Consider the following 15,909-nt stretch of genomic DNA (forward strand, 5'->3'; position numbering starts at 1 on the left):
GCCTTCCTCACCTCTCCTGCCAATCACGCGGTGCCGCTGCAGCCTACTGGCCAATTGACTCTCCCCGCGAGCCGAGTCCCGCCCTCGAGACCTGCTTTTTGCCCAATCGCAGCCCCCTATCCGATCCAATTACCCAATGAGGAGAAACGAAAGCCCGAAAAGGGGTTACTGGGCCAATAGTACTCGGAGGCGAAGCGGCGCCGTGACTGACAGCTCTTCTCACCAGTGAGGAGCGGCGAGGGGCGTTAGGGGAGCCGTTCTTCTTCAAATCGCAGCGCGAGGCGCCGGGTGACGGACGCGGAAGCCGTCGGCGAGCCCGGCCGCAGGTGGGCAGCCGGCCAATGGGAGACGGGGAGCAGGATGATGGGCGGCCGGAGAGACCAATGGCGCTGCCGGGGCGGGGTGAGATAAGGACGCGGCGGGGCGCGGAGGTCACTGTGGGCGCTGAGGGGCGGCGGCGGCGGCGGGAGCTGGGCCGGGGGGGTGTCTCTGTGCCCGTCGGGGTCTCTGTGCCCGTCGGGGTCTCTGTGCCCGTCGGGGTCTCTGTGCCCGTCGGCTGGCGCGGCCTTGCGCGGGCCTTTGCTTGTCCGCCCCGGCGGCGGCGGGGCCCCGAGGGCTGTGCTGGCTCCAGGGCGAGCCAGGGACCGAGCGAGGGAAGAGGAGCTCGGTTTCCTGAGGTAGATGTTTTTGCCCCGGCCCCGCTCTCCAGAGGAAGGTGATTACTAAAGCTGTGTCTCACAAAAGAAGCTTGCCGAGCTCACCTGATGGAATGTGCTTTAAAGACGGGGGCTGGCCTCAAAATGAGGGAGGTTGGGGGGTGTTTTGAGCTTTTTTTGGGTTTGGTGAGTTTTTTTTTTTTTTCCTTGGATTTGAAGGCCAGCAGGTGAAGCGTTCAGGCTTTACCTCAAAGGCCTGGAGCAGGTCAGGCTGGGGCGGCTCTCAGGGCCTGTGGCTGCCCGGAGCGGGTGGGAGCACAGCGCAGGGTGAGTGTCCCTTACCTCAGGAGGAACAAATGACTAGAGGGTTTAGATCTTTCCAGCAGCTAGCTAGGAGCAGATTGTATAGCCATTTATCCTTTTAGTCTCTTTTTCCTGAGGCTTGCTGCAGCACGCTTGTTAACACACTCGTAAGTAATGCTTCAAATGTGAAGTACATGTTAACGTAGGACCAAAATATTTTTTTGTGGTTTGTTGCTTTAGTTTACTTACACCATTAATCTGCGTGCTTGGGGAATGCGATGTGATTCTTTAAAGCATAAGTGTTCCCTAAAACATAGAGATTAATAAAAATTTGCTGGTTTTAACACTTTCTACTTTCTTATGTGAATATTAATCATACCTGATTAATAGTTTTACTTCACAAAACCCCCTAGTTATCAGAGACATACCTATGATGGTAGTGGAGTTAAATTAATTGTGATAGTGATAAAGAGGTTCCTTCATATGATTAAATTGTGTGAGCAGTTCCAAAGGAAATAAATGACTGACGATGAATTTGTGCGTGCCCCTGTTATGGCTGAGCTGGCAGCCTTTCCTTCTCGGCAGCTGGTTCCTGTCTTGACGGGGGGGGAAAAAAGACCAGCAGAACTCTAACAGTACAACTGCATTGCTGAAGTGGTACCAACAAATACCTGGTGGTACAGTATCAAGGACCGTGATCTGTCTTTTCTGTATGTCTCTCTGAAAACTGAACATCACTGGACTTCTATACAGCATGTGGTAAAGGAGGCTATAAATGTGAAAACCTGTTGCAATTCCTAAAACTTGAGTGCAAACTCTTTCTCTTTTTAAGAATGGGTTTTGGTTACTTTTTGATGGCTCTTTGAGAATGTAAACAATAGAAGTTTTACAGGAATTAAGACAAGATTCCTTGTTAAAACTGTCTCTGTTGCATTTTGAAATGTTAGCTAATATTCCAGTCTGGAATTTTAGTAGAGTTTTGCAATCATGTCACAGTTTTAAAAACACACTTCGCTTTTTTTTTAAAAAAAAAAAGTAAGCAAGAGTAGATTTGGCTTACAGCCATTTTACAGTATTATGTATTGGAAGAAGAGTCAGAATATTTATTTAGAACTTGTATTTCTAGCTGTCTGTTTGATGTTTTTATTGAAGTTGATAACAAACTGCTAGTATGAATACGGTGTGAATGAAGGATTCTTTTGGTCTCTGCTTCCTTTCCAGCTCTGGAGAGGTATGGTGTGGTCTCGGGGACGATGGAAGGATGTAGATACAAAGCAGGTTGGGTAGGCCTGGCCATAGGGAAGTGCTGTGAGGACTGGAAGGCTTTTAAAATTCTCCTACACATTTTTATTATGGACTTTTTTCTTTCTCTGTTATTACAAAATCTTTCCAAGTAGTAAAATCAAGCAATAGCCTAATAGTCATTGTATGGAAATGGGTTCTAAATGTATTTGCAGATTAATGTCTCAGTGGGATTATTCAAGTCCAAATATAGAGTGTCATCTTAATATTTTTTTCAGTTAGGTACATTACTGAGTTAATTGGATCACATGTCTTTAAACAATTGATTTTCAGTAGCGTTTAATTTTTACCGGTGTATTTACTAAAAGTCAGTCATCTTCAACTGCATATTGGGAAGAAAAGGGAAGGAAAACATTAACTGTCTTGTTCTTGCCACTGGATTATAGCTGAATTTATGGTCACAAATAAAGTGTTCGGTGATATGGGAAAATGTCAACCTTTTTCTAGCGTAGATTGAAAGTCTTGTGATGATCACTTATTGAGAAACGTTCATAGACAAGTGCAATTCTGGTCACTAATGTAGGAACCAAATCTCTGTAGGCTCCTTAGAGTTAAAGGGTAAAGGTACTGGAAGGGGCTATACAGTCTCGCTGGAGCCTTCTCTTCTGCAGGCTGAACCCCCCCAGCTCTCTCAGCCTGTCCTCACAGCAGGGGGGCTCCACCCTTCGCAGCATCTCTGTGGCCTCCTCTGGCCCCGCTCCAACAGCTTCATGTCCTTCTGCTGTTGGTGCCCCAGAGCTGGAGGCAGCACTGCAGGGGGGCAGAATCCCCCCCTCGCCCTGCTGGCCACGCTGCTGGGGATGCAGCCCAGCATGTGGTGGGCTTTCTGGGCTGTGAGCACACATTGCTGAGGCATGTTGAGCTTATCATCCACCAATACCCCGAAGTCCTCCTCCTCAGGGCTGCTCTCAATCCATTCTTCACCCAGCCTGTATTTGGGCTTGGGATTGCCCAGACCCATGTGCAGGACCTCGCACTTGGCTTTGTTGAACTTCATGAGGTTCACACAGGCTCCTCTCAAGCCTGTCTGGGTCCCTCTGGATGACATCCCTTCCCTCCAGTGTGTGGACCGCTCCACACGGCTTGGTGGTGTTAGCAAACTTGCTGAGGGTGCACTCGATCCCATGTTTGTCCATGTTGCCGACAAATATGTTAAATAGTGCTGGTCCCAGTACCTTCCCCTGAGGAACGCCTCTTGTCACTGGTCTCCATTTGGGATTGAGCCATTGACTGCAACTCTTTGAGTACAACCATCTAGCCAGTTCACGGCAGCTGAAGGGAAACACTTATCTTACGCTTCCATATGGAGTTCTGTCAGATGCCAGTGTTGAACAACCCACCCTAACAAGTATATCTTTCTTCCACACTGGGTTTATAAACACTTTTATTTGGTGTCCCTGGCCTCTGTCATGCTGTGAAGTTAAGACTGTCAGTTCAGCTGCTTTTAGGCACTTCATGCTGTGAAAGTTAAGGGGGACAAGATCCTGTTGATTCATACAGAGGTATGTTTAAGGAAAAAAAAACTTTAAAAAGAATATTAAGGAAACATGAAACTTGCAGACAAAGTGCTCAACTTCTAATTGACCCTTTGTTTCCTCAGTACAGATCTTTTACTTGAAAGTGTTACGTATTAGTTGTATGAATCACTCCTCTTTGGAACAGGGCTGCAGGATGAATTAATCGTGTACTACTGTAAGTCAGTGCTTCCTTGTATTTTAATGCCTCTGTATATGAAGCATAAGGCTGCCGAGGGGAACCTCATTACAGAGCTGGCTCATGAAACTTTGAGCAAGAGTATTTTGTGAGTAGCTCAATGAGCTTGAGCTGTTTGAGTGAGTTGGCAAAATCTAACCATAGTAATTTAAACTGGCCAGGTAGAGACACTGCTTTAGGTCCTGCCAGAGCCCAGTTTGATTGCAACTAATTTGTCATCCCCAGTGATGCATGGAGATATGTGATTGGTGACTACTGCTGATGAAACATGACAGATCAATTCTAATCTCTTACTGGTGAAGACAGTTATTCGTGGGGACATGCATCTGTCTCTTACTATTTTATTCACAGTAAGAGTGCTGTAAAGCAGTAGCAAGTCTGCTGTTTGAGTATCAAACACGGAATGCTAGTAGAGCTAGATTTGTCAGGCGCTCTTAGTTAAACTCATTTAAAAACTACATATAAAAGTAAACACTCTGTGTTAGAAACAGAGGGCACAGGCTTGTCCCTTTTTGAAAATCTACTGTGTCAAGTTTAGTCTTTTCTGACTCTTGAGAGTTTTATTTTCCCATTGGATTTGCCACTTGCTTTGCAGGGGTATAATCTTTTTTACAGTACTCTGCATAAGGGCAAGGGATGGATGACAATTTGTAATCAGCCGGTTCTATTTCTTTGCTCCTCAGCAGTGTTTTAACTTTAAATTTCACCACAAAAGATGATATCATATTGCACAGTACAAAATGTTATGGTCCATTCCAGACCTAGGCTTTTTGGGGCTTTTCTTGTACCACTGGAACTAACTGTGAAAACGGGAGATGCTGACTATCAGGATAAGTCTTTTGATTTCATGGCTGAGTATTGTGCATAAATGTCCTTCAGCACTTATGCATGTAGTTGTTTGGGTTTTTTTAACCCTTTAATGCAGAAAAAGTAACATTAAGTGGAACAAAGCATAATAAAATGCTTGCACAGATTTGTCTCTCCACAAAACAGGTACTCTGAGCTGTACTATTGATAATCTATCATGTGGGTGTTTGACAAGCTCACACATACCTTCATATACAACTCTGCAGATACAGTCCTCAGTATTCTGTAACATCCTGTAATATTTTATTCATAAATCCTAATGCTGAAGCCCTTAAGGTGTCGTGAACTTGGTACTAATGTCTGTGAATTCGAGGAGGTTTGGTTAGTCAGATAAATATCATGCTCTAAATAGACTGTGGTCCTAACATACAACAGAATAAACATTAATATACACAAAGTATCATAGGATTAAAATTCCAGTTGGTGTATATTAGTCCTTTTCTTTGCAAAGAATAATTTTCCACAGTTTTAATCTTTAAAACATTTTCTCTACAAAACTGGAAAAGAATAAATTAATCTATTAATAAAATTCAGTGAGGAGCAGGGGGAAAGAATATTTTGTTTTAACTGTGATTACGTATAAAGGTTTGTATCTTCCAGTTTGCCAAGGATGGCAGTATGCCTTCATCTAAGAGGAGGGCAAGGTTCTGCTTGTCTTGTTGAATGAGGGAGAAATCCCTGTCCTGCTCTGGGCAATGTATTAATAAGAAGATAGGGAGGGAAAAAAAATCAAGTCGTCAAACCAAGTGGATGACCTAGAATAAGCTTGTAAGTCTATCAAAAAGGCATGTTGACCAAGATGAGCCTCATCTTTTTTCTTTAAAGCAGCAGTGTGGGAACTTGGCTTCTTTGAAAAGCGATTAAAATGATGGAATGGTACGTACTTCAGTAGAGCTGCACTGATAGGACTGAGATACGGGGTAGGGGACAACTGGTGTAAATGACAGATGGTGTCACCTAAGATAGTGCATGTCTGCGATGTTGGAGATCGGACTCTACAGGCACTTATGTTGCTTCACTGGCCTGTCAGCCCTGTTTGTGGCTCTTGCGATGTAGTTTTTGTGGTGGTCGTGCTTTGCAGTTGACAGCTTTGCCCCGAGTTTGTTCAGTATACTGTGTATACAGAGAGGATGGTCATGATTAGCATGGGGGCTTGAATTCATCCCCTTGACTGTCACCTCTGAAACACTGAACTCCATACCCTGTAGTGCTTTCTAGCCAAAAGTGTTTTCTTTTGAATTTTCTGAAATAGTTGCTGAATTCTTTGCTCGCTGCAGAGCTTAAGTGTGAGCTTGGCATTTACTGGCAGTGCTCGGGTGCTTAAAGTTGATTTATACTAATTTGCCATTTGCAGACTTTGGCCTGATTGTTTAGCTCTTTCTTCTCATTTTCCTTCTTGCTGCTAAACACCAGTTGCAAGAGGCAGAGGGGGGGGGTCTTTATCCCCTGTGGCTTTTTGGAGAAAGTGACAGTTCTGCAGTTCTGTCTGTTCTACATTTCTTTGCACCAGAAATGACCCTGCTGCTCTTTGTCACCAGTGTTTCCTTTTATCCCTCTCCTGGCAGCTGCTCTTGCTCCATTTTGATGTTGGAACAGCAAATGAACTCCCTCTGAAGCAAATGTCATGCCAGTAAAGACGTTGAAGCAGCAAGAAAATCATCTCTGTCTCTGAAGACTGAATTGGAGACCTTTGTGAATGAGATGTTCTTAAAATAGCTCCACAGCATGTTATCTTCCCTAGAAGGTGGAGAATTGAAAACACCACCAGAAGCCACTTGGTTTTGTGTGAGCAGAATCCCTAATGTTTTTTGGAGTGGGGAGAGAAGCAGGTTACTTCCTTTTCCTCCAAATTAAAATAGGTACAATAACATCGAAGCACTTTGTGTTTCTGCTGTATTTTTTTATTCAGTGAGGGGGGAGAGAGGAAAGAGGCTAAAACACCAGTGCTTATGATATGTTGAATTTTCTGGATTGTAGATTTAATCAGAATAGAAAATATTGTTGCTGTGGTGGTATTTTTTGAAACACCATCTTTCAGAGACCTGACTTCCTGCTCTGGTTGTCCTGCAGTTAGCTTTTTGTTCTGTCATTGATGCCAGTGACAACAAATTGAACAAAGCAATTGAGTTGATCTGAATTGATTGTGTTGGTTCTCTCATTGTATGCCTCTTGCTAAGAGCTTGTTTGCAACATCATGGCTAATGGTCATGATTATTTCTTGTCCTGCATTCAATTACACTGAAACAAAGTGCTTGCAACAACTTGCTCTGTCAGATTAGCTGTATTTTGACCCAATAATCCATAGGTATGATTAGTGAAGTCCTGGGTAGGAGAGTAAACCTTCAGATTGCTGAAGTCTTGCAGGTGATAATGTAGATGTAAATACCAGTTAATTTTGTTTGCCCTAGCTTTATGATGATAGTACAAAGTCCAACCTGACTCTAATTCCTCTTCCCCCCACTTTATTTCCAGTTTGGATAGCTTCTTAGTGTTTTTTCATGTAATGACTGATTTTTGTCTATCATAATAGCTCATAAATCCTTCCCCATGTCAGAGTTCCTTGAGTCTTGTAATAAAGCATATGCATTCAGTATCAAAAAAAGAACAATGCGTTATGGAAACCCTTAAACAAACAGTAATTTTTAAATTGTCATCTTTGCAGCGGCACACCTAGCCATTACAGCAGGGCAATTTTGAGAATGCAACTTAAACATTTTTTTTTCTCTGAGGTACAGAGTAGTGATTATTCCCTGTGGTCTTGCCAATATTACCATATTTCTTTGTCATACACAAATAGTTAAGACAGGAATACATCCAGGACCAAAACACCTGGAAACTAATAGGAAACAACAAACCTGCCGCCTGGTTCACGACAATGTTTCACTCCAGCATTGTCTTCAGAGTGTGATCCCAGTAAACTGGGATAATGTAATGCTAATTAAACTTAAGTTTACATAGAAAGTTTGTTATAATTAGTGCAACTCAAAGCCTGTGCTTTATTTGGCGATCACAGATGTGAAAAGCAAATTTCATATTCACTCCAGAATTACATCCGTATATCTGATAGTAGACTTTAGTAATGTTTATTTGAAATGGACTATGTGAAGCCAAATCCTCACTTAGTTCATGTAAATCAACACGGCTTCTTTCAAACTGACCTCTGTGCTCGTTTTTGTTTTGGGTCTTTTTTAGAAGCAAGGTTCCTTAACTGTGTTATGATGGAAATAGTTTAAAGATCATCTTTTTGTGCAGTGTGGTGTATGGAGCCATTCAGTGCTCTGTTTTCCATGTGCTTTATTTAACTTCTGTCAGGCCGTTCAATGGATGTTTGTACTAGTGCTACCTGCCTGAGCCTGTTGTGTTTGTGCAGAGCTGGAGAACCACCTGTCCAGGTTATTAACTTACAGGGGTTATTTTCTACCATAGGCTTACATACCTTTTGATGCTTTGAGCTCGTGTCTGTTGCAGGAAGGTATTTCATATGTAGAGATACTAAGTTACATTACATATTGTGGTGTTATTAAAGGATCTGTTCAGTGGAATTTCAAATAACTAATAACTAATCTGAGGTAATCAACAATAAATGAGTCAAAAACTTTTTGCCTTTACTATGTTTTTTTCCCACAGTATTGTTAATAACAGAAACCAATTTCTCCAGGCAAAAAAACAGTGTGATTTTAATCTGTGGGGGACAGTACATTTATATATTTTTCCAAGAGTTGCATCACCATTTGCTACTTGTTCAAACATGTCACATGTTTAGTGACCTTGTTCTTCTATGTGATCCACTGTTGCTGGAGTGAAAACTAGCTAAAAATAATACCAAGCCAGAAGTAAAGTAGAGTTGCTCTAAATGACCCTAGCTGAGGATCTGGGCAACCATGGCCTCTATGGATAGCAGAGTTTCTCAGCTAGTGTAATGTAAAATACTGTGTATAGAAAACTGATTAATGTGTGATAATAAAACCAATGTGGTTCTAGCCCTATGCAGTCTATTACAGTTTGGATATGTTCTTTGGACTGCTGTTGCGTGCTTTCGATTCACTTGTTTTCTGCAGCATACCGCTAATATTAGTGGATTATTTAATTTGGGTGGTGTGAGTATGGGCACAATTATTTGTTTATTATGTTCTTAAATATGGTGAGTAATGTCAGGTGTAGAGGTAAAGATCAGGAGACTTATCACTCGGGACAAATCTCTGTCAGTAACACATAATTTATTCCGCAGTTTTATGTTGGGTGAGCACATTTGCTTAATTCAGCATTGAGTTTACATGTCATGCAACTCAGTTGTTGTCTTGATTCAAACCTACTAGCTAAGAAAGCTAAAGGGTTAGAAAATAATCTTCATTTACATGTAACCTGGGAATTACTGGTTCAGGTGATTGGAAGGTCTGTTGCTTTAGTTAGACAACAATCATTATGTTGTACATGGAGAATTTTGTCAGTTTAAGAGCTGTTGCTGATATTTTTCCACCCAAATGATCAGCTTTGTGTGTTTGATTTACTGATAGCCTCAGGAGACCCCCTGCTAACGTTCACTCTTAGCAGCAGAACGTAGTAGCAGGTACAGCATGATCTATTTTGGCTATAACATCTCTTGTCTCTTCTCTCAATACGTTGCAGTGCTCTCTTTCTGAAGTCTGGGAAACTGAAACTTCTTTTAGACAAATTGTGCAGATTAAGCAATAGTCCATGCGAGGTACCTTTTGAGAATTCATTAGTTATGCTGTTGTTTCACATAATCCTTTATTTGAAATCAGATGTTTTTGAAGAAAATAAATCTTGTGTTATGTGCACTTTGGAGCAAAAAACGCACGCCTCACGTGACATACATATTAACTGCTTTTATCCTTTACATTATAAATAATTTAATGAATGGAGTACCTGTCTTGCTTATGGAATTGAGTAATTTGTATAGGAATGGGCAGTAAAATTAATCAGGAAAAGTCTGATACAACATTTTGCCAGAAACATGAAGAGAATCTTCTACAGGTCTGTGAATATCTGAATACTTTTATTTTTCTTGGACTCAGTGGAAGGGAAATTGATAAGTAAAAGTACTAGATGCAAAAATGAAATCACTAATTGAAAAACATGGACTTTTATAACAAACAGTTTCTTAATTATATTCATATCATAAGTTTAACTAGGAGAAGTATTAAACATTTGATGTCTTCAATTTTTCACCTTCTGTGTGAAGGTAGAGGTAACTGGTGGAAAAAATTCGCATTACTGATAGAAACACAAAGTTTTCTAAGTTCTCTTAGTTGTTTTAAGACCGTTAATGTTTTTTCTAATCCTGTTTTTTGAGGTGGTAATGTCCCTTTAAGGGTTTTCTTTACCAGATCAATTCCTTTCCTACTAGGAGAGCTAAAGCTTTTCATCTGTCCATCCAATTTATCCTTCTGGACTAAATTTCTCATATCAAGATAACCAGCAGCAATATTCCCCTCAGGAGATTTGTATCAATTAGTTACGCATCACTAATTTCTGTGGTACTGGTGGACCAGTCAGTTGTAAGAAAGCTGGTTTGTAAACAGTTATGGCTGTTCAGGGTTTGTCTCTTCCGGTGAGGATTTTTGTTTTGAAATACATCTTTTACATGGCAGCTGTTGAAAGCCTGCAGACTTTCACATGTGCGTGAAGAAATATGGGGTGGCTTTAGACAACTCCTTCTGGGATGTTAATTGCATACAGATTTCACATAGGACTAATGAGGGGCCATGTTATACACAGCTAAGCAAATTTATTCTGAAAATATTTATGATGGAGAATGTCATCCAAGACATACAGGGTTCTCAAGGTACAACAGTCATTTGTAGCTGTTGCATAAATCTCTTGTCTATGGGTGTGCATGTGCTTGTGCTCGCTGCCACTGTGATGGCACTCTCGTACATGCATCACTCGGAATTCCAGGCATTCTAAAGGCTGCTGGTAACTTTTCTTTTGCCCTGTGGTCTTGATGATATTCAATTTAATTCACTGTAAAGGAACGTGGGATGTAAATAGTCTGTAAATGAGACTCTGGGATGACATAGTAGCAGTCTGGCATTAAAAAGAAGGGGGTGCAGTCTGAAGAGAAGCTGTGTCTGAGATGACAGTCCCATTCAGAAGCCCTGTTGCAGCCTTAGATACCAATGTACATGATGAAGAGATGGCTCTCTTGTTCCAACATGCACAAAGCCTTATTTTTGCAGTGTGATGCTATGCTGCTCAGCAGATCCTGGAAGATCTATACAGCATCAAAATGTTCGCATCTATCGCATGTAAACCTTTCTGAATTGCTTCTACTAATTAGTTGGACATTACTTAGGTTCCTGTTGTGCCGTAGAGGACATGGATGTTACCAATTAAGTGCTTGGCCTTCACATATGGTGCTTCTGCTGCCTGGAAACATTGTTAGTGTCTTTCATTGCATAGGTTTGTGCATGTATTTATTTCTGGGTTTTGGGGTGTGGTTTTTTTGTGGCATATGTGACGAGACAGACTTGGTGAGTGCTAAGCAGGAATGAATTGTGTGTTATAGTCTGTAGCCACAGCACTGGCATGGCTCGTACCCTGGTATCTCTCCAAATCCTCAACATCACTGACCATTTAAGAAAGTGGAATGAAACTATGCTGCTATATTGATGTGAGTGGCAAATGCAATCTAGCAGGAAAGCAGGTTGCTCCCCAGCTGGAATGCAGACCAGGCTTCAGTTAATCCCTTCCTTAGCCAGAGAAAGGTGGTTTTAATCTATTTATTATGCATTTGATTGTTTTTTTCAGCACTGATATATCTGCAAATGCCATAGGACTGTTACAGTCTCTTACAATCCATTTGCCGTATCAGCAGATAATATCAGAACATGGAGCTGTTTTCAATCGCTCAAGTCTAATCCCAAGTAGTGGCACAGGATCTTGTGAATTGCTCTGGGTCTATACAGAAGTAAATGACAGTAGAACATGTCATTTTTAAGAACCTGCTACCAGCCGTCTTAGGAATTTTTTTTAGACAGCTGAATTTCTTTTCATTGATGTCTAGGACAAAACTAATTTGATATGATTATTAGAGAAGGAAAATTAAAAGGACAAAATCATACAGGAAGCTCATTAAAATGGAAACACTGAAATAACTGGGTAATTGGGCATTGATTCTGTCCTCACTCCCTCACTCACTTTATGAGCAGTTTTGTATTAAAAGTAACATGTCTGCAGGATGATGCTCCAACATCTGTTATTGCTGAAACAAAACAATTTGCTTGTTTTTTTTTCTCTCCACATTCTTCCAACATCTGCATGTGTAGATCTGTCCTGTATATTAATCATATCTAACACTGCTCCTTTCCAAGGAAAATGCATCGAAGGGTATGGGATCCTATCTTTGGGGGAGTGTTTTGGTGTGGGATTTTGTATTGCCATTGACTTTTATTAGATATTAGGTGGCTGGCTGTGAAATAGAATAACGTGAATGGGGACTCAGAAGGCTACTACATGAAGCCCATGCACAGCTCTGTTGCTCTCAAGCGTGTTTATGTGAAACAAAGAAGTTCACAGGCTATGGCCTGTCTGTCTTCTGAAATGTTAGTGTCACCTTATGTGATTAAAGCTATGCAAATAATTTTCCTTATTTGCTGTTCTCAGAATGTTTGCAGGCAAATCGCCATTTTTTTAAAAAAAGTATTCCACGTTGAAAATGATCGATAGTTGTGTTGGGATTCTGTTGGGTTTTTTTACTTTATAGGTTGATCCGGTAAATTGATTATAATCTATCTTGCTGAATGTTTTCTATTTCAATAGCTCTGGCTGTGATTATTCTGATAGGAAGCAATATATTTTCTTTGTTTTATGTTTTGGATAATTACTAAAATATATATGGTTGCATGTGCCAATTTTAAGATTTAATTTATTTATCAATGTGACTTTATTGCTTCTCCTCAGTATTTGTAATATAAAAATACAACTGCATAAAGGTTCATAGCAAGAAAATAGAAAAAGTTAAATGATAGATTTGAAATAGTATTTGGAAATCTTTTCTGATCTCTAATTATTATGATGTTAATTGTCTTCCAGTCTTCAAACTATGCTTTAGTTGGGAAAGTACATGCTTAAATCCATTGCTATCCAGGGAAATGCTTAAGCTTAATTTTAAGCATGTGCTTAAGTTATATTAGTTAAATGACTCATAACTATTTGCTTAAACCCTATGTAACGTTTGACTAAATATATTGGAATTGCAATTTAAATACTGCAGTAAATAAGATAAATATGGGTGTTGGTTTTGCTATGAACTTATCACTGATTTTGACTTTTACATTCATTCTGATGGTATACAGTTGAAATCAGAAAAGAATGGAAATGTCAACTAATTTTTTAATATGCTGAAATGTATTAAGTTACACAAAAGAATCCATATTATAGTAATCCTGCCTGTATACAGGAAAAGAGTACCCAGTGTGCATGGCAGATGGTTTCAAAGGAAATCCTCGAGAGCTAGGATTAAAAAGCAATTTTCAGCAAGTTTAAAATGGGTCTCCATATTTGGGTCACAGATATTAACTCTTTCATTGCAAACAAATGAAGTAGAAGTCTTGTTGGATTATTATGGAAATGTTTCTTGATAAAAGGTGACCCGTACACATTGCAGAAGGAAGAAAGGAGAATATCAGTAGATTCTGCTTCTGATCCTGTTCTAACACCAGTGGGAAGTAGAGGTGGGATACACAGGGGCAGTGGTGTGTTGCAAGTAAATAGGATTCATCATTCAGCTAACGAACATTGGCAACCCTGTTCAAAATAATGTGTATATGGCTTCAATTTTTGTCTGCACACTGAAGCAAATTTAGATAAAGGCAAGCACAAAAGTTGAAGAATGAAATATAAAGAGTGATTTTTGTTCTTGGTCTTCAAAGTTTGGAATTTTCAAGGAAACCCAGGGTATACAGATGGAGGTACCTAAATCCATTTCGTTTCAGATTTCTGAGCTCTGTTGCTGTCCCTGCCAATTTTCATTGATTCCACTGGCCTTTGGATCAGAACTTCATATTTTACACTGCAGTAGAGATGTGTGGATAATCCTGCTCCTCTTTCTTACCCATCACTTCCTACTTTAAACTTTCTGATAAATAATTTCCTGCAGACTTTTACCTGTTTACCCTTAGTAAATTATTCTTAATTACTGTTTATTAAAGTGTAAAGACTTTACATGTAGCATTTTTCTATTCCTTTTAGATATGGCAAGCATGCCTGGTACATGATAAATAAGAAATTGAACAGCAATACTTTTGTTCAGTCAGAGACAGGAATGAACACGGGCTCCAAGTTTTGCTTGGAAGTATGTCTGCACTTACAAATGGAAAGGAAACCCATGTTTTCTTGAACGTGTCTTAGGGGCGCACTAGAACTTGCTTTTTTATTTTACTTTTTTCAAAGGGTTGTATTCTAAAATCAACAGTACCACGTAAACATTGTTCCAGGCTACAGCTGTTTGGTGTTGGTGTTTGAACATTTAGAAATATCGTCAATATGGTGCTTAAAAGTCACTGAGTGCAGATGAGCTTTGTATTCTAAGAGCAAGAGAAGACACCGGGCTTTTAGTTGGTATAAATAGTACAGCAAGTTGGAGATTATTGGCTTTAACTAATTTATACCAGCTAGTAATCATGTTAGGAATGTAATTCACATTTACATCAGAGCTCCTTTATGCGCATCTGGCAATGTAAAGGAACCTCAGGTTTGACATGAACTAACTTTTCTTGCAAAGGCTCATCTATTTCCAAAGTAGAAATTTGAGTTAGACCTTAAGCAATATTTATCGTTCAACAGTGAAATATAGCAACTGCTACTATTTTACTGTGTTCTCAAAGCTCAACTGGGTGTATTTGGAGTACGTTTGGAAAGCCTTCTGAGCAAAGATGCCTGATGCTCCGCTAAGTGAATTATAGAAGTAATTACTGGTTTAAATTTCAGCCTACGGAGAAGTTAATTGCATTGCTCTTTGACTGTTATGTTGGCTACATGTTAACGGCAAAGGACAATCTACTTCTGAAAGGGCATCATAAATGTCCTAGTGGGATAACTAACTGCAGGTATATCTACAAATTGTTAATTAACAATGCTAAATAATAGGCGTTTTCTTCAGGACTGATCCAAGGCAAATATCAGAGGTCCTATCTGCTATTCAGAAAAGTTACAAGGCAGCTTTCAGTCTTCAATTCTTGTACCAAAGCTAGAAAGCTTCAGTGGACTTCTTGGAACTCGTGTTCCCAATATAATTATGTGCCTTCAGAGGGCAATTATGAGTGCCTAAATTAGATATCAAAAATTGAACATCTCAAGCTGTCGTCAACCATCATATGTCACCAAGTTATGATGCTATTAATAGTCGGAAAAAAAAAAATCACCCATGACAACAGTTATCTTTGATCTGCATGTTTGTAAATGTAGTTCAGAATTTTGCCTTAGATTTTTCAAAGACTTGCATCTCTCAAAGGGAGACATAATAGATCAGTTCAGATCCTCCTGTCATTGATATCTTCCAGGACTTTTGTTTCAAGTGGTTCTTGAAAGTTTCTGTGAAGTACCAGATGATCTGAGATAAGACCTGAGCCAGATGTCTTTGGTAGTCAGAGCAATCCATTCTCTTGACTTCAACATACTTATGATCAAGTTCTAAATAAAGGAATTAGAGCTGACTTTAGAGAATTACTTGATTTCCTTTTCTCACTGTACAATCAAGTGTTCCATAAAGCAGGAGGTTCTCGTATAGAGTCAGCTGTCACATGGGTCAAAAGCAGGTTTTTGTCAGGGCAAAACAGAATGTGAGCAAGCTCATGCAGATCACCAAAAGATTAGACAGACAGGTGTAAAACAGAAGCCTGAATCTCTCCTGGTGTAGAGTCATCCAGAAACTACAGCACCCTGTGACTCTGAAGCCACGTGTGAGATGCTGTTAAAATGTCTTCAAAAGAATACTGTAAAAGGGAAGATTCTCAAGTGTTTGTCTGCTAGAGCTGTAAGAATGTTCTACTTTGGTTGTGCATTGTTTATTTTCAGTTAAAATAATAACTCTCAGGGAAGTAATTCC

The 15,909-nt window shown here is 40.1% G+C and overlaps 1 protein-coding gene across 13 annotated transcripts in view; it reads left to right on the forward strand.

The window, feature by feature from the left end:
- The first annotated feature begins 155 nt into the window (after window positions 1-155).
- Window positions 156-15,909, forward strand: part of LYRM9 (LYR motif containing 9) — a 38,219-nt gene continuing 22,465 nt past the window's right edge. The window contains exons 1-3 of one of the 13 annotated variants that reach the window (XM_054208748.1): window positions 3,467-3,763; window positions 5,667-5,717; window positions 6,407-6,700. Coding sequence is in view for 1 of the 13 variants with exons in the window: in XM_054208747.1 (XP_054064722.1) it covers window positions 361-402 (42 nt within the window). In the remaining 12 variants the exon portion in view is untranslated. Of the gene's footprint in view, window positions 403-457; window positions 716-875; window positions 984-3,466; window positions 3,764-5,666; window positions 5,718-6,406; window positions 6,701-15,909 lie in introns of those variants that run through there. The other 12 variants (XM_054208753.1, XM_054208752.1, XM_054208751.1 and 9 more) reach the window with 12 other exon arrangements.

This window comes from Rissa tridactyla, chromosome 7, assembly GCF_028500815.1.
Source record: "Rissa tridactyla isolate bRisTri1 chromosome 7, bRisTri1.patW.cur.20221130, whole genome shotgun sequence".
Taxonomy (NCBI): Eukaryota; Metazoa; Chordata; class Aves; order Charadriiformes; family Laridae; genus Rissa; species Rissa tridactyla.